Below are 25,327 nucleotides of genomic sequence, written 5' to 3' on the forward strand. Positions count from 1 at the left end.
AGGTGCAGCATTCCATACTGTATTATTGCAGTGAAATTTCCACTGTCATAAATTTTCAGATCATTAGAAGTGTTTACATTCTGTTTTTATTTTAGTAAGGGAGGAAAAGCATAAGCTTTTGACCTTCTAGTTTTATTTTGTCATTTTCAGATATACCGCTGCCTAGAATAGGATAAGAATTCTGTGTAGAATCATATCACGAAATAGTCGTTTGAATTAGTCAAATAATGGTCCATATTTGTGTATAGTTTCTTTCTCCTCTGTGATAAAAGTTGTTTTCCTTCCTACTTCTCTGCCCAGTGTTTTTGCTACATCAGGGGTTGGTAACCTTTTTTTTTCCCCTCCAACAGCCATTTGGATATATACCATATTCACAGGTCATACACGATTATTAACTTAAACATTAGTATTTGCTCAGCATGTATGCTCCCTGACTCTCCCAGTTACCACAGCACAGACAACCGATAAGAAGCATACATATATGATCCATCATATACTGGTATGTGTCCTGTCTATCCTATAATAACCCATGAAATAGATTTTTCCCATCCTTGCACCCTTGTGCTATGTAATGTGTTTAACAGAAGTCTTCATTGCAAATGTTTGCCCTTTTGATAAAAGCACGTACCAGTCTCCTGAAAACTGTTTCAGATATTAAAATGTTCTAAAACATTATTTGAAAGTAAAATAATCCCTTTACAGGACTGAAAAAAGACTTTTTTTCTAATGTTTGACACCAACCATGAGAGGTATGGTTGCTTTCCCCCCAACCTGTAACAATGATAAAGGCACAGAAATTCTGGAATTGAAGAATACAAGTTATTAAATAGTCTTGTTCACAAGTGTTTCCTTCCTAAAAAAAAAAATACTGTAAGCTTCACCTTGCTACATTTCTTATTGCATTTTGTAGAGACTCCTGGAACACTAGTTCCTTTTTCTCTTTATGAAATACATGAGAGCTAAAGGCACAGCACTTGATACAAACACTTAAGTTTTCTGTGCCACTATAAGGAATGCTTATCAACCCCCAACTGCAAAATACTTATGTAAATTCTGACTAAAGAATTTTCTCCGTCTTACTAGTGGATGCGAGTTGTATGCTTTGAAATTAATAGCTCTCTTTGCAAACTGACCACCAGTCCTAAAACTATCGAAAACAAATGTAACCAAATTCATTAATGGGTATGCCAAAAAAATAAACTATAGGTTGAACATTAACTGAAACACCATAGAGTAAGTCAGTTTCAAAACTCCATTGAGTACTCATCTTTCTACCTTAGCGGATTGCCACCAAAGGCTCGTACTTTAAACAAAAGTTCTTTTGAAAGGTGTCCTCAGGATTTTCAGACCACTGAAAAGAATCTGCTTTTCATTTTTTTTACCTTGTTTGAAATCACCATATTTTACATCACAGACATCCATGACTGTACAAATATGTGCATTGGCGACCTCTATGAAATATGGGGGCTTAAGGGTAAATCAAGCTCATGCAGTCATGACACAGTGTGAACTTCTACGCAGGATCAGCATCAAATTAATGAACAGATCTCAAACGTTCTTCATATGACCAGGTTGTACTTTTTCACTATGACTACCATCTACCTCTACACAACCATTCAGCCCAGGGTTTTCTATTTCCCTAGTGGAATCTCTTCAATGACACAAAAGTTTTGACCGCATTTACATTATACAGTGCATAACACTGTGAATCTCTTTTCTTCTGAATGTATTTATGGCTTACACTGCATGTACATACTTTTTGACACACATTTTTCTAATGGTATCGATCTTGTTGAGCTCAGTTGCTATGCTAATGACCTGAACAGATGCAACATTATTCTTAGCGAAACGATATATTTATATATAAACAGAATTGGTTCTAGGCTGCTTTTGTAAATAATACACCGCCCCTTTTTTCCCTGTATATATATTAAAGATGTTTAGAATGCACTATTTTTTTAGTAACACAGCACATTACCTTCTACAACAAATTTATGCAATTCTTTTCAAACTAACAGGTAAATATAAAAAAATTGTTGGGTAAAGGAATGTTTTAACATCATTTTCTTGGAATGGGGTTTGACAAACAGTGGGTGATCAAGCAACATCATCTTTGGAAGTACCTCCAACTTTGTGGATTTTATTTCTGATGGTGATATAGGGAGTAAAGGGATGGGTAGAGTTTTCCACCAGTCTCACATAGAGTTTTTAGCTTAAAGCAAAAAATTATTGCACAGCACTTCAAAGAACACGCTAATAATACCTGCACTTGCAAGAGTAGAGAAAATGAGGGATGAAATCATTTAAGATTCCTAATTTTTTCAAAAATGTACTTAACTGAAGTTCATCCAGTGTGTTGGTATGTTCAGTGGCAGGCACCTTCCTAATGGAACAGGGCTTAATGGTTTACTAACAATAAGCCAACTTCCTGACCATCATAACAATACCTAATCACAAGAAGCATTTGCAGATTTGTATGACTGTGCAAAACATTAAAACAAAAGCATCTTTAGGGAACAATTTTTTCAACATAAACTTAACTTGTATTTTGAAAGATTAGAAAAAGAATATTTGTGAATGTTTATGTTTTTTTCATTAAAGTTTAATGTTTTTCCAAGTCTGAGCAAGTCTTGAGTTTAAGTTCACAAACATTAGAACCCGCCATCTCTCTTTTTGATAAATAAATTAAATAATAAAAATATAAAAGCTTGGACAGTGTTAGTGCCTAAGTGATTATGGGAGAGTCTATAAATTGTCTGTACATCCCAGATAGGTATGGAAAAAATATGCCAGTGATGGAGATGTTCCTAATTTAAAGTAGTACACAGGAGATTAGCCACAAGAACCAGAAATACAGGGTCTGATAGGTCAAGGACATCTCAGAGCAAAGAATAAATATCATGATTATCATTTATCTGTTTGTCACAACCTACTCCATACCAAAGTTTCTGGAGACAAGAACATGTACAACGATAACACCAAAATTGTTGGTACAGAATAAAGTGGCCTGTAAAGCAAGATGACTGCTGGAGCATCAGATAGTGTGGGGACAGGACAACAGGTAAAGTGTGGGGTGAGGGTGAAGAGAAAAAAAAAAAAGAAAAAAATTAAAATTTCTCATGAAGTATGCCTAGGTCTGACACTATAGCAAGTAGCAGCAATACATGCAAGGAAGATATAAACATAGTCATAACAATTATCGCCGCCTTGTGATCACTGGGGAGATTGAGACATGTTGCACAGCACAATTAGTTTGAGATAAGTCATGATGAAGGTTCTGAGTAAATGTAAACATGCTTATGTTTATACTATAAAAATTGCATTGTCAATACTGTTTTTTAAAACTGAACACTGAATGAAGGCAACAAGTGCAGATGATAACTAGTGCACAAACAGTTGAAAACCAATAAAGGGGAGACAAACCATAGCACAAACTATTGCTTGGGCAGAATGAAATCAATTCAGAATAGAAATTTTACTTAAGACTGTTACAGAAAACTTATATGTAAAGAAAGACATAAAGAATTGTAAGTATGCCATAACAGTTTTCACAAAAATGTTCGATGGTGTAAAGAACCTCACTTATCATCTTTAGATATGACACTGTAATTCACTTTAGAACAACAGCTCATGCAGTTCGATCATCGTAAGAGATTTTTTTTTAAGGCCAAAATGTGCTATGCTTTAAGTGCAGTACACTGAAAGTCACCGATGATTTCATAATATTGATAGATATGGCAGATCATAAATTGTTTCGGATGGCCTGAATGGAGGTAGTTGGTAGGTGAGTTCAAGGGTGTATGCATGTGTGTAGGAAGAAAGAAACTGTACAAGTGATACAATGTTCTTACTTTTTATTTATTCTTTTGAGTGAAGTTTCTGTGATGGAAATGCAGATGCCAAAAGGGATGCCAAAAAAGTTTTAAGAAATAGAGATTCAGAGGGATATGAGCATTATAAGGAACCACATTTTTCAAGATTAAAACAATGGCTTAATTTATTAATCAAGGTAAATGCCTGAGCGATTTGTTTACTAAAAGTTAAACAAAGCTGTTTCTCAATAAATAGACTGTCCTCAATTTCTGACTGATGCTTTTCTCTACTATTTACTATAGCTCCTCCACTATCCATGCACACCATGTTATGAGATTTTCTTTCTTCTTTTTTTTTTTTTTTAAGTTGAGCTGGATATTGAATGAGCTTTCAGCTTGGAATCTGGGTAAAATTATCCTCAATTAGAATTGATTGCTATATTTACTAGCTTAGGTAACTTTCCAAAAGTGTTAACTAATGTTTATTGGTTGCACCACTTATTCAAAAAAGTAAAATAACAAACTATAAATACTACAAGAAATACTACCTCTTAAAAATACCTTAGCAGAAATTATTTTGTTGCAGACTCTTTAAAACGATAAAATAAATCTTGCAAGTAAACAGTCATAGAGTATAATAAACTTCCCTTCTGAAGTCTTGACCCATATATATTAACTTGCCATTAAAAAAATCCATTGCAGATTTTATAAATAGGTGACACTTCCTCACCTAAGACTTAGTTCATGCTTAAAATAGGACACTGAATAGAAGAGCTGAAGGGAGAGACTGAAAAGTAGCTGAAACATGTTCCCCTAAAAAACAGATAAACTATCAGAAGCATAAAAAATATAAGTAAATGTCTGCTATGGTGTAAAGCCGATTGAAAATCTTGCTAAATTTTGAAAAAACTTAATAGAGCAAGAGAATTGTGATTGCAGAAGAGATATATTGCTATAAGCTTAACAAATCTTCATTATTGCTTTGATGATTTGTTGATCTCCCCATCAAATAAAAGCCCCATAAAGGAAGCAACTTACAAACATATTTGCGCAACTACAGTTTCACAAATTTGTATTTGAGCCTACAACACAAGAAGTACTTATAAGTTTAGTTAAACTGTGCCAACAACTAGATAAAAGGTGGAATATGGTGTTGTCTTTGCACATTTTAAGCTGTCTAAAGAGTGATGTTGATATATTTATTGGAATGATCACATGCTGCTTTTCAGCAAGGAACATTTTCATAAAATTTCTGCCAATTGTTATATCAAACACATATTTATGCAGCCTTAAAGTTAGCATGTTAGAGGTCTTATGAGTAGGACTACTGATTTCTGCCATTTCAGCCAAAGGTTATAAAATGATACCCTCTAGTATCATATAAATGATGCAGCATTAATTAACGAATATCAACATGTGCATACTCATGAATCTTGTTTCTACTCTCCCACCCAACCCCAAGTAAAAAGCACGTAATTTTCAAGTAATTTGCAATATATCTATGAGAGCATTCTGTAAATTTAAAATTGCAATCTTAGAGGTTGTACTACTTATAAAATTTAAAAATAATAGTTCCAGAATTCTTATCTCACTGAAAATGAAGTGAGAAGAAATGGTTTGAATTTTACAATGACAAAATAGGCAGGACCAACTGAGATATAGTTGTACCAATGCAAACAAATAAAAGACCTCGTATGAAGCACCTCCTCACACATTTCTTCTTACGGTGATGCCCTTAGAGACATTTTCATTTACACACATCTAACAAGTTCAGATCCTGTGCATGAATAATGGCCATAACCATAAAGTGTGACTTGCCGAGCACAAGCACTGAGTGATATTCCTTGAGTGATCCAAGATGAATCTTGTCTGTTCCACATCTTTGCAGTAGAACACACACTTCAAAAAAGCAGTCACACACTTCTTCATGTGTTCATAATGACCGCCTGATCATGAGCTAGTCTTGTAGGATGGTTGCCGATATTCATGCAAGCAGTCATGCTGATTATTTAGCTGCTGCACATGTTTTTGGCACGTTGTCTTTAGTATTTCTTGGACATTTATCTTTGACAGTAATCTGCTTGCATTTGCATCAAAATAATTCATCCAATATTCAGCCTAAAAAGGAAATCTCCAAGAACTATCTCTTGCTGTCACAAGCGTTTCATGATCAATCATGTCACATTCAAGTCCCCACACCTCCATAACACATGAGCACAACTTTTTATTTAAAAAAAGGGTATGGGAGCAAATATGACATCTCTGGGGTTTTTAAAAACAAATTTATAACTCCCCACAACAATCTGGTAAAATTCTATACTTGCTCTCGAGTAGATTGTCTCCTCAAGTGCTGCAGGCAGGGCAGGAAAAAAGTATCACAGCCTCTCTTTCTTGTTTTTTTTTTTCTTTTTTCTCTCACTGCTGTCATTTAACACTATGACAGCACTTCAACATGCAACACACTGCAGACATGCTAACCATCACACGACTGTATTTTTCATGTCAACTCCTTCTGGCAAGCCAAGCTGTCTCTGCTGTTCTACTGTCAGCCTGCCTCCAGAAACAATTTGGACGCCGTGTGCTTCTGAAGATGATGGTGATGATGTCAGTTCTTGCTCCTCTGGCAATGCCAGTGATGATGCAACTGATGAGTCAGGATGTGGAAGAGGACCAGCTCCTAGTGCAAACCCGCCTGAAAAAGGTGGCAGTGGTGGTGGGTGGGGAGCAGGAGGGGAAAAGGCAGTTGTCTTTGACTCAAGAGAAGTAACACCAGTGGTAATTCCGGAATGGCTAGAGGGAGAAGTAGGTGAATGCCCAGATGGTAGAAGTCCAGATCTAATGTCTCCGACATCAGGACTAAGGATCTGCTGCATGGCCCACCTGGATTCTGGTGTCATCTCCATGCCAGGTGCCTGTATGCAAAAAACACATTTCTCATCACCTGTCCCACTTTAAAAGTGGCAGTGGTGGTTTGTGAGGTGGGATTGGGGAGGGAAAAGAAACAGAAGAATGAGTGAGAAGAGGTTAAAAAAGCAAGAGTTTCCTAAATCCTCTTTTCTAAAATAACTCAGAAATATTTCTCCATTCCATCAGCAACATATTTATGATTGTTCATGTGAAGTCCACAAAACCTGTATAAAACTGAAAATATCAAATGTTCGGCCATAATGATGGTACGTTTGAGCATTAATCAATTGTACCACACTGTAGAAATATGAACAATTTTAGACAAGAAGTGGGAGGCTGAATACTGATTTTGGCTTTTCAAAATATTTTTGATTGAATTTCTTCCTCTCAATAACACACTTTCGATGTCTCTCTCTCACACAGTTTTGGAAGATGTAACTTCGTACTAGGACAAATTATTGGCAACCGTGGTGACCTATAATTACACAAGGCTTTGAAATTAATGAGACCTTACCTGGTGCATTCCTGGAGGAGAAGGAAAGCTTTCAGGTGAGAGAGATAAATAATCAGGAGGAGCAGGAAAGCCTTCTATATCGGGCATACGAGGAGGAGGAGGGGGAGGTGACATGGGTGTTCCTTGGTGCTGAAGGACGTGCAGAATGAGAGCAATGTCCTGACTCATCTTTCTCTCCAGCTGAGTGAGTTGCCTGGACACAGGGTACAGGGTACAGTCAGCCACAATCAAATGGTTTGATAAGTGATAAAAATTTCTAACAGAAGGTTAGCTGCAAGCTCAGACCTTAGCAGAGATGGCAACATTTTTGAAAAGCTCAGTCCTATTTATATCTTTCACTAAGCAGCTCTACAGATTTTAAACTAAGAGCCACAGACGCTAAATGTTTCATTTTGGATGTAAGCATTAAAATTCATTAAACCATTTTTACAAGTAGCATTTAAAATAATAAGATTGCTTTTCAGTACATTTCTCTCCCCTGATATTTAATACTATTTGATTCTTTATTCCTTCACCCTATGTATTTAAAGACTCTCAGTACACATATATATCAAAGTAGTTCTGAGACATTACCTTGCTAACTCATCCAAACGGCGTTCCACATGCAGGGGCGAGGGTGGAGCATGGAGAACATGACGAAAATCTGATGTTGGGGCAAGCGTTTGAAGTCCCCCTCCCATCCCAGATGTCATATCATCTGTCTGGGAGAGACTGGAAGGGAGGGAAACAGGTAATGTCATGCTGGATGTTGACTTGGGCATGCTGGATGTGGATGTCCCTTTCAGCTGTGGAGGAAGCAAAGATGTAAAACAGAGGGATTATTGGATCCAACGAAAATGTACTCAAAATTGTGCTGAACAGCTTCGGTCAATAGAGACAAAATCCTGTCAGCAAAGAAAAAAAGAACAACTTTGCTGGTAAGAAAAGGATGCACAAATTGTTCTGAGTTCAGAACATGGTTCTTGTTCTGGCAAACAAATCAGTTAAGCAACAACATGTCACTTAACACCAAATCAAAACAAACAAAAGAGGAATAAAGAAAGATCAGGCAATGGTCAGTAAAGGTGAAGGTCGTCCCCTAACACTTTTTAGGTAGTTGGGGAGTTAGGTGTTAGAGACCTCACTGTTTTCAGGGCCAGTTTTATGTGAGAACAGTGCCCATCTCCTCTTCTGTGCTCTCTCCTGCCTTAACTTCCACAACCCCCCAATGGAGTCAGGTAAATATTCCTGACAGCTTGCTTGACTAGGAAAAGTTTTATGCATGACACAATAATCAAACAGGTATGTCTGTTGGTTCAGACACAAATATTCTAACAACTTGGTTATCCACTTTCCACTACAAAAGATTAGACAGCAGAAGTACTTTTTTCCTACCTGGGCTTCTGGACTGGCACTATGTTCCTGCAGCAGTGGTGCCATCTCCTGACTTTTCTTGCCTTCATAACGACTGGTCACAGCCTGGACTAGAGTGTTGACACTGGACAGAGCACCAACTGCAAATAAACCAAAACTTTTATCTTAGAAGTCTCAACTTTATATATGCCACATAAAAAGTGTTTTGAGATATGTGTTTCTTTGTTCTGTTGGCACTCCATTTCCTAACAATGTAATCCTAAGCCTGTAAACACAGATAGGTTTCAACTTGATGATGTGCAGAAAGTGAGTAAAATAACTAACAATCAGTCAAAATAAATAAAAGTAAACATAAACATCTCTAAAAACATCATGCGATGCTCACCAGCAGCTGTCTTTTCATATTTAACCCTTCCCATGTGCTAGGAATAAATTTCAATTACCAGCAAGGTTAGAAAATCCAGCAGATGTTTTCTTCTTCTCCTCTTTCATCTCAAAGTCATAGTTGGCAGGCGTTATATCTTGACCTGCCTTGGCTGTGGAGAACTCGAGAATGCCTGCACCTGACTCCCGGATGTCTTCCTCACTTGAGGGGTAAGACTGATGATCGGGATGCATAGATGCCTGCTGAGGATGGTGTGATCTTGAGGGTCGGAAGCTGCAGGTCTCTGGATAATCTGTTTAACGAAGATTTTTTGTTGCCTACTTCTCATGTAGTAGTTCTTCATCTAATAGAGCCATTTAATTAGTCTTGTAAGAAAATGTTTACACTCTCATGTGAATAAACACAGTAAAAATTCTTTTTAACTAATTAAACGTTAATTCTGATGAACATGCTTGTACCAGTTCTGTATTTCAGGAATCAAAATACTTTTTAATCTGGAAATAGTTTACTATGATGAAACCAATCATTCAGTTCAAATAAAGATTACCACATAAATTAACACCGTTTCAAACAATGATTATTACCAATGCCTGTTATGTAATGTGAAATGTATATTTACATATTTTTTATATTTCACACATAACATGTGTCACCAGCATTCACTGTAGACAAGAGTTAAGGTCATATGATGTGTATGAAGCTAAATATAAACATAGATAGCCAACTGAAATGAGATGACAAAACTTTCACTACAGAGAAAATGTCTACTTGACTATCAATGGCAAAAGCTTTTTTTCTGACCACCACCAAATCTTTGTGAATTATTTACAAATGTTTGATTACAACAGAGTCTAAACTAGCACAAGGAAAGCCCCCAAATATAAATTTTTGCAGAAAATTCATTTTAAAAAGCAAATCAGTATTAAAAAATTACTCTGCTGATATGCTGGTTCTCAGATGACTGGAATAAATAGATATTGGCTAAATTCTCCTGGTTTAATGTCATATTAGCATATAATAATTACATCATTTTTAGGTTGTTAGTAAATATAGATATGTGATGATAAAATGCAGAGACATATCATTAAAAAATGTGGTAAGGCATATATAAGTCATTTAAGTCAAACTGATTGAGCAGGCCAGACCATCTGATCTGGATGACGTAAATTTTTGGGGAGGCAAACCTTAATTGTAAGCATGAATGGAAGATGAAAATGATTATGGTGGTGGCCAGTGTTAAACAATCAAGAAAGGGATCAAGAAAGTGTTTAAAACACTGCTTTGAGACAAATTATCTTGACTCTTCACAACACAGATGAGAATAAACTATAACTGTTCAGCAAATCAACAAAATCCACAGTAAATACACTAGTTTTTTTTTTAAACGGTAGAAAGGACTATGCTCTTGCTAGAAAAAAAAAACAAAAACAAAACACATCCTAGCATCTGCATCGTGCTTCAAGATTATCAGACAACAGACTAAAGCATACACAGCAACACCTTTGTGCATAACTAAACTAGTATTAATCTATTAATCTATTGAATGTGTAAAGCCTTCAGGGCAATGTAAATCTACTGCCTTTTTTTAGCCCGTCTTTTAAAGAAAATTTTTGAGAAAGGAAATTCTATATGCTACAAAGGATGTAGAGATTAACCATCAAACTTTCAGGCTTAATATCCTGGGATATCCACTGCATTTTCGCCACATCTAGTGAACAAGGATAACTCACTCCATGCCAAGAAAATTTCCGTTTGAAGATTTTGTGGCTATCTGGTGTGATTTTCTATAGTTCCTATTATGTCCCAGCAATAACATTTAATAGTTTATGCAAAGTCAGCAGACTGAGACAAAGGTACTGGATGGGTTTATGGATATAAACTAAAATAAGAAATGCGGGTGCCAGTGAGAAAAGTAATGTGTCCTTGTTTGCTCAGCTGAGTGAAGAATACGAGAAGTGCCCTTAACAAAGGTGTTCAGTAAAAATCTTTAACAAACATGCTGTCCTGTAGCCCACAGATATCACACACAAGACATTTGCCAGTACACCATGGTGAGTCTAACCTGCAAGTGCAGAAAGGGGCACATAGTCTTCCAAACCTAATGAAAGGAAACATAAGCACTGAAAGTGTGCAAACCACACACACACACAGGTGACATAAGGCAGGATGTAAGAAACGCAAAAGATAGTCTCCTGGAGTATTAAAATGTGCTGAGCAGAGGTAAAACAACAGATTATTGTCAGACAAATGACAATTTTAGGTGAATAGACTGGAAAAAGAATATGCTATTGTTTACAAAAAATGTGAAATTTTTCTTTAACATGTGCTTAAATCTGAGAAGATTATCACACTTTAACTTTCTCTCTCTCTCTCTCTCTCACACACACACACACACAGAGTGCAATGAATAAAACAACTAAAAATCTATCCAGTAAACAACATGGAATAATGAACATAAATGAAATAACGTGAGCTCGTGATAACATAAAAATATTTCCCATATACTCTTACTGAAGTCTAAGCTGAGCAGCATAAACTCCACTCAGGAAGACTTCATAAATCTTTGTAAGCTGGTGTAGACTTTAAAATTACATGAGTAAAATCATAATTCATCTTAATAAAGTAAGAATGACATCAGAATATGCATTTAGTCTCCCTGCCAAACAATAATAAGGTTTCAGTATGTAAAGAAACAGGTCTTGAAAAAAAGGATTACCCTGAGAGCTGTCTATGTTTTGAAAGGACCTGTTGCAGAAGAAACGTGACCTCGAGCCGATGTTACCATCTGGTATGCGGACCATCAACTCCTCCTGCAAGAAAGTGGTTGCTTCCATAATGACTAACTTCTGATTCTGATGATGATTATATTAGTAAGGACTATAAGATTTTGGAAGTTTCTCTTGTGCACATTTGATAAATACTGAAGGCTACTGCTATCAGAACAGACAAATTATAATGAAATGAAGGATATATATGCTTATGTGTGTGTACAGTGGAAACATACATTTCTTAAAATTATTTAAAGAAAGGTCAAGTCATATTTACGTATGTCATCATTAATAGTCACTACTTCTGTAGAACTTGTCATCAACATGTCATCTTTGGCTAGTGATGACTGGTGTGTGTACAGAAGACCAAGATACTTTCATGTGGGTAGTGATGACTAGTCCGTGTATGGTAATACCAAGATACTTTCATGTGGCTAAAGCCTAAGTGCTGTTGACAAGACAGGTCTTGATAAATGGCTCCTACACACTGCAGACCGAGAGGTTTTGGAAAAGCTATAGATGCATGGGACTGATAACACCTTAAGAAAGCTATGGGACTTTGTCAAACAGATAATGCCCGGATTATGTTAGGCTTACATGATTGAACAATGATGACTCACATCAAATCATCAAATATAAAGAATGTTAATGTGATCATATTGCCAGGGCAAGTATGGGTCAGCTTCTGTAGTTATTGCATCTTCCAATAACAAAATACAACATCAAAGAACCAAACGGGCTTTGATACAAGAACACATTTCTCTTTTGTTAATGGGGACATCAAAATATGGCAGACGCAGACACACACAACTGTAAAAAAATATGATAGACACATATGGTGAAATATGGTTAAAATGACATAGAGACTTACATCTCTGAGATCAAAGGTGACCTCTAGGTTTCTGATGAACAAGTCAGCAAATTCTGGGTAAGTGTCCAAAATCTCTAGAAGGTCATCCCGGTGGATCTTGTGGAGGTCACAGTAAGTGAGAGCCCTCACATTGCAGCTGGATTTGCCAACAGTGGCATATTTACACATATTCTCACCAAACACATCATCCTTCCCTGCAAGAGGCGATCTTTTATTACAAAAGGAATGGAATCTGCTTGTCCAGACAGAGAGCAAAAAGTATGTCATCTGTCAACATTCTTTCCTATGATAAGCACTAAAATGGTCTAAAAGGGACTAAGGTGTTAGTGAACTAATCTCAGGGCTGGCCTGGCCCACATCATCTCCTCACACTGTCCTTCCTCAGCATGCTAAAGGGTGAGGTGTCCATTTAATTGCTGGGCAAACTGGATGAAATGTGTTATGTGAAACAAGCATCAAACCAGCTAGAGTGCACACCCATGGCCTCAGACTCTGTTACTCTGGGCTACTGGTTTCCCATCACTTGTAAGTGATAGCAATCATCAGACTGGTATGAGAACAAATCTCCCAGATGATGATTGCATGGTCATGCAAGTCTCAAGCCTTAGTCATAAAATCGTTCCTAATATCCCCTCTTTTACTCTCAGTTCAAAAATGATGGCAATGAGGATGATGATGATGAAGACACTAAAATGTGATATCAGCTCTTTACACTCCTGTCAAATATGGATTGTCATAAAACCTTCTCTGAATGAATGACCATAGCAATAAGAAACTTTGAACTGTAAAATGTTAAAAGAAATTAACTGTATTGGACTTCTGCTTACCAAGAATAGCAACAACAATGTCATCACGCAGAATCTCAATTGACCCACGAGAGATGAAATACAGAGCTGACAGTACATCCCCACGGTGTACTAGTGTGTCCCCAGGTGGCACGTGTGTAGTCTTGAACTTCATGGAAAGGGCTCTCAGACATCCAGGACTGGCTCCTGTGTCGTTGAAAAAGTGTTCTATGCCATAAGCCTAACAGTTTTAAAATATGAAGAATACATCACTGTTTCCAGATATGCAATATGATTGGCTGTGCTGAGCTATGCATCAATGTTAAATAGAAACGTATAAATAAAATGATACACTATGTGTGCACAATTATCAGGGGTGATATGCACAAAGGTGAATGACAAACTCTTAAAGCTGTGAATTTTTGTCAGCTTAACCTGTGAGACTACAATTCCTTTTCTGGCATATCTCTAACAACAGATCTTTCAGTGATTTTTTTAAGAAACAAGATCAATAATGGATTTAGACATGGAGCAAGCTGTTATCTCTGACAGGCATGGATTCTATCATTATACAAGTAAACATCTGAAATAATTGTCTTTGATTACGAAAGATGAAATATGAATGAGAGGCAAAGTGGTGAATTTATGTTACATGTAGGTGCGCCTGGATGTATCTATATGTGGAGGAACAAGAATAAACTGTTAGGCCTACCCTGACAGAAGTTACCTTTAAAGGCCGGGCAGTTGTTGAGGAGGTTTCTATTAAGGTGGAGGCAGACGTCGGCCTGAAGACATTCTGGAAAACTCTTCAGGACCTGCAATAATATAGCAATAAAGCACTTTCTGTGAACTGCTCACGACATATAACTGTGACAGCTTGTGACAATGTGAAATCGAACGATAACATATTGTCCTCGTCGGGAGTTTGCAGTCTCTTCGATTGTTATTGTGGGATATCACAGAACTGGAAAGTATCGTTAGAAAAACGCGCGTGCAACCATCCGCCAAGATTTAAGCGAGAAAAGATGTAGGATTTTTCCTGCGCTTGTTACTGAAATGCCAAAAACTTTAGAGAATTTTATTACAATTACAACAGTCTATTACAACATGTTCACTTCACTAATATACAGAACAGCCAAAGATGCTGCCAATTTTTCATGACGATGACATTCGAGGAAGGATAGGTCTGATAGTTTAGTCTGTGTTGCACAAAGAAACTGTGTTAGACACACTTGCTTTACTTGGCAGACTTCAACTCCTTCATCTTCAGCGAGATTCAACAGATTCTGGAGAAATTCCAAAGGAGTCCACCTGGTGCAGGCTTTACTCTATATATTAGGTCTTTTGGCATGCATCTGGCAGTTAAAACAATGTGTTCAGGATTTAGGAGTGCCAGCATATCATTTTTCAAACACAAAACTGTCTTTAAATTTTCATGACCTGAGAAGGCCGTGCAAAAAAAAAAAAAAAAAAAAAAAAAAAATGCGAGTACATTTTTATGGTTGAAAATGTCCCCTGGGTTTATAGCCAAAGAAATAAAACGGAACAGTGTGCACGTGCGAAACGGCCCTGTAGACTCTACACACCCACCCTGAATACACGGGTACCCAGGATCTATAATCGATGTTTGGACGAAAGATCCGAGTTTAGTGCCAGTTTAAAAAAAAACTTTTTTTTTCATATGTATGTGTTTTGGGTTTAGGAGTTCTCATCCTTGGCGTTAGGAGGAGGGGAATGGGTCTACGATCATAGCAGATTATCTACTGGATCGCTGATGATGGCAGGTGCCAGGGAGGTTGACTGGGCGGTTGTAGTGCTTAGTGCAACTTAAGCATCATCACCCCACGGAATTGTACAGGTGGACTGCTGTCTGTCTGCCGAGACCAACGCTTAGCCTCTTGCGAAGTTCTCCGCTGTTAGTCTCGGCGAGCCTAAACAATGAATGTGACTAAACCGGAAGCTTTGTAGTATCATGGCTCATTTTAGTAGTTAGCTGGAAAAAATTGTCTGCGAGCAGTCCAGTAATACGAGTTCGTGATCACCCCCTCACATATATATATACACACACGCGCGTACGTGCACCGTTACATAAAAGACGGGTTGGAGTGGGGGAGCGAGAGAGAGAGGGGGAAGACTGCATGATCACATCAAAGACTTATATATCATCTTTGATCAGATATGTGCAGAACTGATTCGCCCAACTTGTACCACAGTCACGCTCGTACTCTCCACAGTAGCAATCAAACACTCCCACTACACGGTCTAATCTGCAAAGAAATGAGAAAACCACTCAGAAGCCATGACAAGGATTGCAAGCCAGAATGTTGATTGCCATTTCCCACGCCCATCCAGACTCTGATGATAGTGGAATGTGGGTTGCATGCTGGGAGGCAGTCGACCAACACCGAGTGGTTTACGACCGTGTCCCGTGTCTGTCAGCGGAAGTGGCTGGTTTATGACAGATGTGTGATGTCTGTCAGTAATGTGGCTCAGACGAGGGGCGTAGCAATCACGAGCAGAAAGCCCACGTGCGGCCCCATATCTCCCTCAAAACTCCTCACTGAGGGTGGAGGGGTGCACACAGGATGTCTGATTAACCTGAATTTTGAGTAGCACCTGGATGGGAAGCTCGCCAGATTCTTAATGTTAATTTGGTTCTACGAATAGCCAGCCTCATCTTCCACAGCGGTAATAAGTTCGAGCTCCCCCCTCGTATCACAGGTCCAAATTTTAATTATAATTATTGAATTATAATTTCACATCCTGCAAATAATTTAGAAAGTTACTTGCTATTCATTCTAGGTTATTCCTCCTGCGCCATGTCTACCGATCTGACTTTCCTGAAAAAAAAAAGGTATCAATATCAAAGTGTGTAACCAGCTTCTCTATACGCTTTCTCATATGCAAGTACAAAACATTAAAAATAACCAGAGGAATGAAAGATAAAGTGTGATGAACAGAGAAGAAAGCCTCTAGCAGGAAAGTTCACAACTATAAGTGTCGTTCGTAATATTCATGAATCCCAAAAGGGAACTGCAGTTTTCCAGGAAAAAATTTGTTGTTTGCTACACAACTGAAATCCCTGATAAGCAAACATACGCAAAGCTATTTAAAAAATTCAATTGTCCTCCCAGCGAAACCACATATACTATAAGTCTCCGTCCAGTGCATGAAATTGTACAGAAGAAAATTAACTCATTACAATACTGTTTTTTGTGGGTTTAAAGCAACCAAATCTTTTTGCGTTTGTACTAGAATTCAAATAATATAATGTTTATGCCATATGCAAGTTATCCCGCCAAAGCAGAGAGCTAGATGATTGGAGAAAGGCTCCTTCCATAGTTTCAAAACAGTAAGGAGACCTTAAGCATCATTCGTTTCCCTACAGTCTCATCTACCCCTCCTCAAAAGTTATCTCTCCTCACTTGTAAAAGCAGGGTTTACATTGAAGAACTTGCTACCAAGTCAAATACCTTTCTGATGATATTCTGTTTACTTTTTTTTGCCAACATCCTGTCATAAAAAAGCTTTCGTGTTGTCGATTGTGCAGGTCTCCCATGATATCCAGTTCGTACAGAGGGTGAGCCAGAAGAGAAAAAAGAGCATTTCAAAACCGCCGAAAGAAAGATGAACTGGGAAAGGGAAACGATCGCAAAGAGGGCGACGGTGAATAGTTTTCAGCTCTGGCCCTGCCGGGATAGCTGTGTTTGTAAAGTAAATATTTGGCAGCCCGCGCAAAATAAGCATCGGAAACTAGGAATCTGGTTGCCCCCAGAGACCAGGAATGTTGCTTAAAGAATAGAAGTTCTTCAAGTCACTTGTCAATTATGCTTTTCAACGAACCCTCCCTCCTGTCTCCGGAGATCCGTCTGTTGGCCTGATGGCTGTCAGTCGTGGGCGCATGCGCAGACCTTGATACATGCGTGGTTCGTGAAGTAGGGAGGACAGAAGAGAGGGGAGTGTTCGAAGAAAGATTTGATGGTCTTCGGCACCTCACCTCTGACGTCTGGAACAGTTTGTTTTCTTTTTATGAAAAAAACTGTTCTGGACCATATGACAAGGTTGACCACACGCCCGAGAGAGAGAGAAGAAAGAATTGGTAGTGGTATATATATATATAGTGATGGAGGTTGGGGTAGTGCGTGACCACGAGACAATGAGGACTAACGACGCTACAATAGCAGGCCTCCAGGGGACACTATCGTGGTGAGACACATCACTCCCACTTTTCAAAAGTAGGTGTCTTAAACGATTCATTTCTCTGTCTCAGCCAGTATATACTTCTCCAAATCATGCTTAACCCCAAAAGATTTAAGTTTCAGTCCAGACTGCAAACAAAGAACTACCACTAAACTTAGTCATCGACCATTGATTGTCCCTCCCTATTCTCTCCACCCCACCGCTTTTTTTTGTTGTTGTTTTTTTTGTTTTACTTTTCTATTTTTGCATGATAAACATTCGATGATAGACATTCTCTACTCTCACACACATCCCGAGAAGCAATCTACAAAGCAAACGGTGATAACTGACGAATCAGCTAGCTTTGAGGCTGGCTTCAGATGTGGACGGAATCACTTTCTACTGGAAAAAAAAATCAAGTATCAACATTACAGGCCTGCGTGAATCCCTTGCCAAGATCAGCTTTATCAGAAAAGTTCTGCGAGAAACTCCACTGAAGGTACACTTTGTTGCCCTTTTAACTTCCCAAAAAAGTTGATTTGTTAGCAAATGCGCATGCGCAGAGCTCACCTGGATTTCTTCATCCGCTTCCTGGCAGCCAGAAAGACGAGATTAACTAATGGCTCTCACAAAAGTCTGAACAAGGATGGTGGGACCTGCCAAGTGAGCAATTATAGTTTCAAGTGTTTCTTTCTCTGCCCCCTTTTTTTTGCGGTAAACAACACAACACTCATCCTCCAAGAGAACGGCGATGCAAACAGCGTTTTGTCGACAGTGACGACGAGTTTCCACCAATCGCTGAGCAGAGTTTAATTGCAACATGAGTCTGTCATTACACAGAACAGGTGTGAGCTTGTGACAGGTGAGTGCTTTCTGGGAGTCCACTCTGACAACACACAGCTGTCGTTTGGCATACACAGCTGCAGTCGCCGGACTCAATACACAGAGAGCTGTGTGTGATACTCTTCTGAGTGTATCAGCTGATTATCATCATAAACTCTTCTTATGGCATGTCAGGTGTGTTATAAACTTCTCCTGATTGTATTTGCATTATTACTGCATTATTACCTCACCCCAATAAAACTCCGTATTTAAACACATCTCTAGCGCTGGTGCTAGTGGGATGCGGGTCCTTGGGTGGTCACCTGCTTGTCACCCCCTTTATGGGGGGCTTTTAATAAGTATTTCATGGAAAAGAAGCAGATACAAAGCATGCAAACGCACACGTGCGTGCACACGTACCATTGCACACATATACAAACATACACACGCGCGTGCACACGGACATCAGCAACACTTACCATGTTCATGTCGATGCCGTTGGTGAAGGACCAAGCATGCTGAAAGTACTCCTCCAAGCGCTGCCTTAACGGGTTTGGAATCTGATGGAAGCGGATGAACTCTTTTATCCGTAGCATCTGGGTGTGGTAGCGCATGGTGCCGGAGTACAATCGCTGGATGATGGCACTGACATTACCGAAGATACTGGCATACATCAGCGCTGCAACACACCATAGAAGGAACCTTGTATACAGCACACAAGGAGTACGGGATATGTCACAGGGAACAATGGCAGGGAAAATACACCAGCGCACTGAAACACACCTTGAAACAGTATCACAATATCATGGAGACAACATCTATCCTTAAACAGACCACCCAGTGAATCTGAGGATAATTTCTGGAATTTTGCCAGTAAACCAATTTATATCAAAGCTGCAGCAGGCTTTCTAATAATCTCTTTTCCGTCATGTGTGCGGCAATAATACTAGGGATTTCCAGGGATAACATTCTAGGGTACATTACAGTTACCGCAAAAGACATTGAAGACTGGTGTGTCCAGCCTAAAGATCATGTAGGCACAAAGCCACACCTAGCACCTAACACCATCCTTTACAAAAGATTCAACATAGCATTTGAGAAATCTCTTCAGGCAGTTTTCTCGCAATTTTTTCTTGTTTGCAACAACAACCACAACACAGTTACAACAAATGGACTCTTTTGTCATTTCCGGGACCGTGTATTCATTCCCAACACTTTGTGCGATCTTAGCCGGGCAATGGACAAATCCTCTACCAAGTTTGGTAAAGTGTTAAAGGTGAAGAGAATAAACGAAGAGAAAGTGTGAGATGTCTTATGCAAGTGAAATCGAAAATAAACTTGTGGAAAAACCAACCAAGCAAACAAGCGAAACTGAAGCAAATGAATCACAACGGGTAACTTGAGTTTTTGCTGACAATAAGCTATGGCGCGGAGGCTGGGGAAAGTCCGGTGGCGCCATCTTCCGGGGATAAGTGCACAAGAGGTCGCTAAATGTTAGTTATCGAGTTCAAATGTTCGTAAGCTATCAGCAGCTCAGACAAATGCTTGGCACTAAGCATTCAGTCTCGTGTCTTTCATCTCAACTGACCACCTGCCTCGTTCGCAGGTGAGTCATCTCAGGTGTGGCACACATCCCGGACTTTGCGCGTTGCACGTAACCTAGGCATCAGCAAAGGACTTTACAACCCGCACTTTTTTCATGGTTCTCACCAAAGCTCGTGATTTCTCCAGCTCTGAGATCCGACAGACGCTTACATCATTAAGCTTTTGGATGGTTTTCCTGAAATACTGCCTTGACTACTTGTGGGAGAAGGGGGAGAGGCAGGGCGATAAAGGGTGTGGGAAGTGAGGGTGGTGGGTTTTGAGATCACTCCCCCTGCTGAGATGAGATCACTCATTCCAGGACATCACTCACATCGTCACCATTCACACATCATATTTACAATTATCACACACATCCCAGCGGCACGCACGCATGCGCGTTGGCGGCACTCACATCCGATCAGCATGATGAGGATCGAGAAGATCTTCTCCGAGTTAGTGTTGGGGGACACGTTGCCGAAGCCCACGCTGGTCAGGCTGCTGAAGGTGAAGTAGAGGGCCGTGACGTACTTGGACTTGATGGTGGGGCCGCTGTTGACGTCCGACACGTTGTAATGCTGGCGGGTCTGACGGGCCAACTCGTCCAGCCAGCCAATCCGCGGCTGACCGCCCTGCGCCATGTTGCGCTCCATGTTTCCGATGGCGTACCAGATGCACGCCAACCAATGGGCGATGAGGGCGAAGGTCGCCATCAAGAGCAGGAGCACGGCAGCGCCATACTCGGAGTACCGGTCCAGCTTGCGGGCCACCCTCACCAAGCGAAGCAGCCTCGCCGTTTTTAGCAGTCCTATCAGGGTCGTCGTCTTTGAAAAAAAGAGAAAAAAAATCATGTTTAGATGAAACGACTTGCTTCTCTTAGAGTTCGGGCGTCAGTGTTCGGTTCCCGACATTCCCGGACTGCGTTGGACTAAAACAAACAAACAAACAAACAAACAAACAAACAAACAAACAAACAAACAAACAAACAAACAAACAAACAAACAAAAAAAAAAAATCCGAGTCTCCAGCTCAAACAAGAAGCGGAGAAGAGGGTCCGAAAGTACAGAAGCGCACAAATAAAATATAAAAGCTCACTATAATGAAATAATAGCTCACCATAATACAAAAAAATAATTGTGGCAAAAGCTCACCCTAATGACATAATAGCTCATCATAAGGGCAAAAGCTCATCACGATGACAAAAATGCTCATCAAACCGACGAACCAGAACCTTGCACACGTGCTCACTCGCACACAACACGTACCTCGTCGGTCTCCGAGCCAAAGAGGAGAAGGTCAAAGGGAATGGCCGCCACCACGTCTATCAAGAACCAGCCCTTAAAATAATGGACGGCGATCTTGCCCGGGTGGCTGACCACCTCGTCGTTCTTGTTGACGTAGGTGGTGCGAAAGTTGATGAAAATGTCAAAGATGAACATAATGTCCACGATGAGGTCAATGATGGTCATGGGCTCGGAGTAACGACTCTCCACGCTCGCCCGCGTCTTGTGCTTCTTCTCCTCGGACAGGAGGAAGGCCGCGGCGTAGGGCGTGAAGATGGCGGTGTAGATGACCAGCAGCAGGATGATCCAGTCCCACACGGCCTTGAAGGGGGAGTAGTGCAAGAGGGTGCAGCGATGGATGCGCTGCGACTGCAGCTTGTACTCGGGGACGACGTCTGCGCCCAGCGACAACACCTGCAACAGCAATAAGAGTGATTGAGTGTCCCGCCCTCCTCGCCATCGGTCAAAACGAAACATAGCAGCAGCGACTACTTCACGGGAGGCGATTTGTTAAGTATTTGACCTCCACCATGCTTGGGTGGCAAGAATTTTCCTGCGTACAGTGACACTTTATTGCGACTAAATGAAAACCTGGAACAAATGAGACAAAGATAATGGAGTATTTTGTAAAGATAGAATCTTTAAAATTGGACAAAAGTCATTGTAATTGCTCGTGTGCTGGAGGTCCTGTTTAAGAGATCGAAGTCCAAAGGAAACGAACTGCGCCACCATTCGTCACACTTGTTATGTTGTTATTTTTGCACTCCAAAACATTTAGTGTAGTAAACAAGCAACTTGTGGATTATTTCAAAATCCTTAACAGTCAATTCTCTGAGTCGTTTGGCATCGGCAACATTTTCGCACCGTGTCCATGTGAAAAAATGAATTAAAACAGTTTACTGGTCATTGTGTGGCGATGAAAGGTAATTTGATTACTTTATAAGCCTTGAGAGGCTAGAGAGAGAGATTAGCTAAAGACATAAAGCCATTGCACCACAGAAGTGAGAGACAAGAGCAAGAGTGTATTTTTTTTTTTTTACAGACACACATATTAATGCATATAATCTCAGAGATAGAGAGAAATATAGAGAGAGTATTTTAAAGAGGTGACACTTGTATTTAACGGCTTTATGATAGAAGAAAATAAAGGTGAAATAGCTTATCAGCTGCAGATGGCGAGTCGACAGACACTTAACGGTAATGGGAGGGAGCCGGAGGAGCAGTAAAATCTAATCTTGTCGGCAGCTGTACAGGTGTAATAAAGCCAAGCAGCAGCTCCACTGGGCGCAGTGACTCTAAACAGTAATTACACCGGTGAAACGAATCCGCACAACAGCTGCAACGTGTGCAACGAATCCAAAGATGAACAGTTACATCAAGAGCAATAAAGTCACACAAGTGCAGCTGGGGAGATAACCAAGACGTCACAGCTGTAGCTGGGGAGATAACCAAGACCACACAGCTGGAGCTGGGGAAGATAACCAAGACCTCACAGCTGGAGCTGGGGAAGATAAACCAAGACCTCACAGCTGTAGCTGGGGAAGATAAACCAAGATCTCACAGCTGTAGCTGGGGAAGATAAACCAAGACCTCGCAGCTGCGGAGGGAGGACAGAAAAGTTCACAAGGACAGTAACGGAGAGCCTCGACGGTTAAGAGCACGGAGCAGCAAGGGCCAGAGAAGGTGGAGACGCAGCAGAAACAACAACAAATAAAAAATGTAGCATTAATGGAAGCCCCGAGGAGTTTGCGGTGATTTACAAAAAGACATAACTCAATGAAGAAGCCAAATAAACAAAGCCCTCCAGGACATCAGACGAAAGCAGTACTTACACCTTGTTTTGTCTCCTCCTCGCCGCTCACACGAACAGTGCTACTCGCATCTTGCTGTGTGTCTGCCTCTCCACTCATGCTGATGCGACAGTCGGAAACAGATCGGAGGCACAGGGCAGCATCTAGTGAAGCCAAAATCCAAAAGCTGCACCACCTCCTCTCTCCGCCTGTTTATTTCTCTGGCGAAGAATTCCCCTGCTTACAAGTTTCGCCTAGATAGAATCCTCCTCCTCCTCCTCCACCACTACCACCACCACAACCGCAACACTACATCACATCAGATCAGTGCTGGCCATGTTCTAAGTCGACTGGGGGGTACTAACTGCAAATTACTTGGCGACCGATGAAGTTCTTTTCATAAAGCGGAAGAAGAGAGGAATGCACAAGACTTCTCCCTCTGAAACACGGCCATCACATCCTCATCCTCATCATCATTATTCTTCATCGTTATTAACATCACTTGTCTCAGTCGTTGTTTCTCTCTTTTATTTTGTATTTGCGCAGGAGGTTTGTACTTATTATTAGATCACAGTGTTGGTGGTGAAAGCGTCGATAAATCTGTTTGTGTAGCACGCGCTTAGGAGCGATACGCATGCGCAGAGAGAGTTTGGCCACTTTCAAAACTTTGGTGTCATTATTCACTCGTATGTCTTATTTTTGCTACAGTGGGTGGAGTCTCTCTCTGTCTAGGCGGGTGCACCTGTAACGCTAGGAACAACTGGTGGAGCATGCACCGAGTGTCGAATGATGCACGTGCTTTCCTCAGTCAAGCTTCTTTCTCTCGCTCATCTCTTGGAACTGATTTTAGTAGCTGCATGCTCAGCCTTTCATTCTCTCACACTTGATTCTGCATCTTTTTTTTTATCACGCCAGCAATGTTCACACGAGGGACCTGCAGGTCTCAAGAGTTGCACTTGTGCGAGATAGGATGTCGAGTGTAAACTCCTCGAGTTGGGGAAGCGCTTGCCAAAGGAAAATCCAACCATTGGCAAATGAGGATTTTAGAATCAACCTTCAAGCTCTGTTGAATCACTCTTCGGACATTGCGAATGTAGGTTGCGGTTTCCGCCCATTAGATTGCTAAAAAATGTCTGGCATTTAAGCCGAAAATAGCAGAGCTCGATTACAAAGCCTTATGGAAAGTCCATGAAGTTGGCAATGATGAGCTGAAGTCAGGATAGAAGACCTTCCACAAGATAAGGTCCTGAAATGAAAGCGCTCTAATTTCTAACATTGGACGAGAAGGACTGTGATGTCTACCAGGCTGAATTTCTTTAACCCACCGTAAAAAAGCTTTATTTCAACCGTGTGAGCTGTGCATGAATGATATAATGCGGACATTGCTCATGCATCTAAGAAGTACATCTAATCCTTGCTTTAACCCACCGACACACACACACGAGCACACACACTTACACGCGCGCGCGCAGTCATGCACAGCCTGGTTTGACAGATGGCATGTCTAAGCAATCAGCATGAGGTTTCATTACCAGGCTGCCACTTTCTCCAAGCAAGTCCAGGAAAGTTATCTTCCCCGTAAAGCTTTGTTTATCGCCCCTGACCCGTGCTGTACTTACGGCGCGTCTGCCTTCATCTTATTTTAAGGTTTTTGTACATTTAAAAAATCATTTCAAAGTTCCTGACTTGATACTATAACGGAGATGCCGAAAAAAAAAAAAAAAAAAAAAGAAGAAGAAAAAAGAAAGAGAGAGAAAAATTAACTATTTGCCATAGGGTAAGTAAAATAACCTTGACCAAAATACAAAAAGAAGAAGAAATAATAACAGACTGCGTGTGTGGTAAATGGAAAGGATTCCAATGTTTACTGCTTTCACCGTGACAGAGACGAACACACAGATGCAATGCTGCACTGTAGTGTGTGTGTGTCGGAGGGTGAGGAGGAAACGGAACGAATCGACTGAGATGGAGAGAAGAAGGTTTATGATCCAGTAAACAGAGGGCGAGAATATGCAGACACGACTGTGGGAGCTATTGAACACGTGAGCGTTTGCACAGTCCGATAACAAACTACACGAGGTCGATTTTTTCTGACTTGTTTATTTCTGAAGATGAAAAATTTACGATTCATGCAGGTGATACCTGACGAACTACGCAGCCTGTCGGCTCGATAAAAGGGTTCGGGAGATGGTGAGAGAGGGCTGAGGGCGGTGATATGGAGGTGTTACCGTTACTCAAGGTAACGTCTGCCAATGTAGAAACAGGCTGTTCATCATT

General features: G+C 40.3%; 1 protein-coding gene across 7 annotated transcripts in view; it reads right to left on the reverse strand.

Moving 5' to 3' along the window:
* Nucleotides 1-338: 338 nt before the first annotated feature.
* The window catches only part of LOC112565295 (potassium voltage-gated channel subfamily H member 6-like), a 92,091-nt gene continuing 67,102 nt past the window's right edge, over nt 339-25,327 (reverse strand). For 5 of the 7 annotated variants that reach the window (XM_025240674.1, XM_025240673.1, XM_025240678.1 and 2 more), the window contains 13 exons: nt 21,243-21,674; nt 20,393-20,801; nt 18,876-19,075; nt 14,108-14,210; nt 13,438-13,602; nt 12,611-12,804; nt 11,688-11,781; nt 11,034-11,069; nt 9,030-9,263; nt 8,608-8,726; nt 7,807-8,018; nt 7,234-7,426; nt 339-6,724 (listed from right to left, as the gene is read on the reverse strand). In XM_025240674.1, coding sequence (XP_025096459.1) covers nt 6,293-6,724; nt 7,234-7,426; nt 7,807-8,018; nt 8,608-8,726; nt 9,030-9,263; nt 11,034-11,069; nt 11,688-11,781; nt 12,611-12,804; nt 13,438-13,602; nt 14,108-14,210; nt 18,876-19,075; nt 20,393-20,801; nt 21,243-21,674 — 2,823 coding nt within the window. In that variant the 3' untranslated portion in view covers nt 339-6,292. The remainder of the gene's footprint in view (nt 6,725-7,233; nt 7,427-7,806; nt 8,019-8,607; nt 8,727-9,029; nt 9,264-11,033; nt 11,070-11,687; nt 11,782-12,610; nt 12,805-13,437; nt 13,603-14,107; nt 14,211-18,875; nt 19,076-20,392; nt 20,802-21,242; nt 21,675-25,327) is intronic. The other 2 variants (XM_025240675.1, XM_025240676.1) reach the window with 2 other exon arrangements.

Source organism: Pomacea canaliculata, linkage group LG5, assembly GCF_003073045.1.
Source record: "Pomacea canaliculata isolate SZHN2017 linkage group LG5, ASM307304v1, whole genome shotgun sequence".
Lineage (NCBI taxonomy): Eukaryota > Metazoa > Mollusca > Gastropoda > Architaenioglossa > Ampullariidae > Pomacea > Pomacea canaliculata.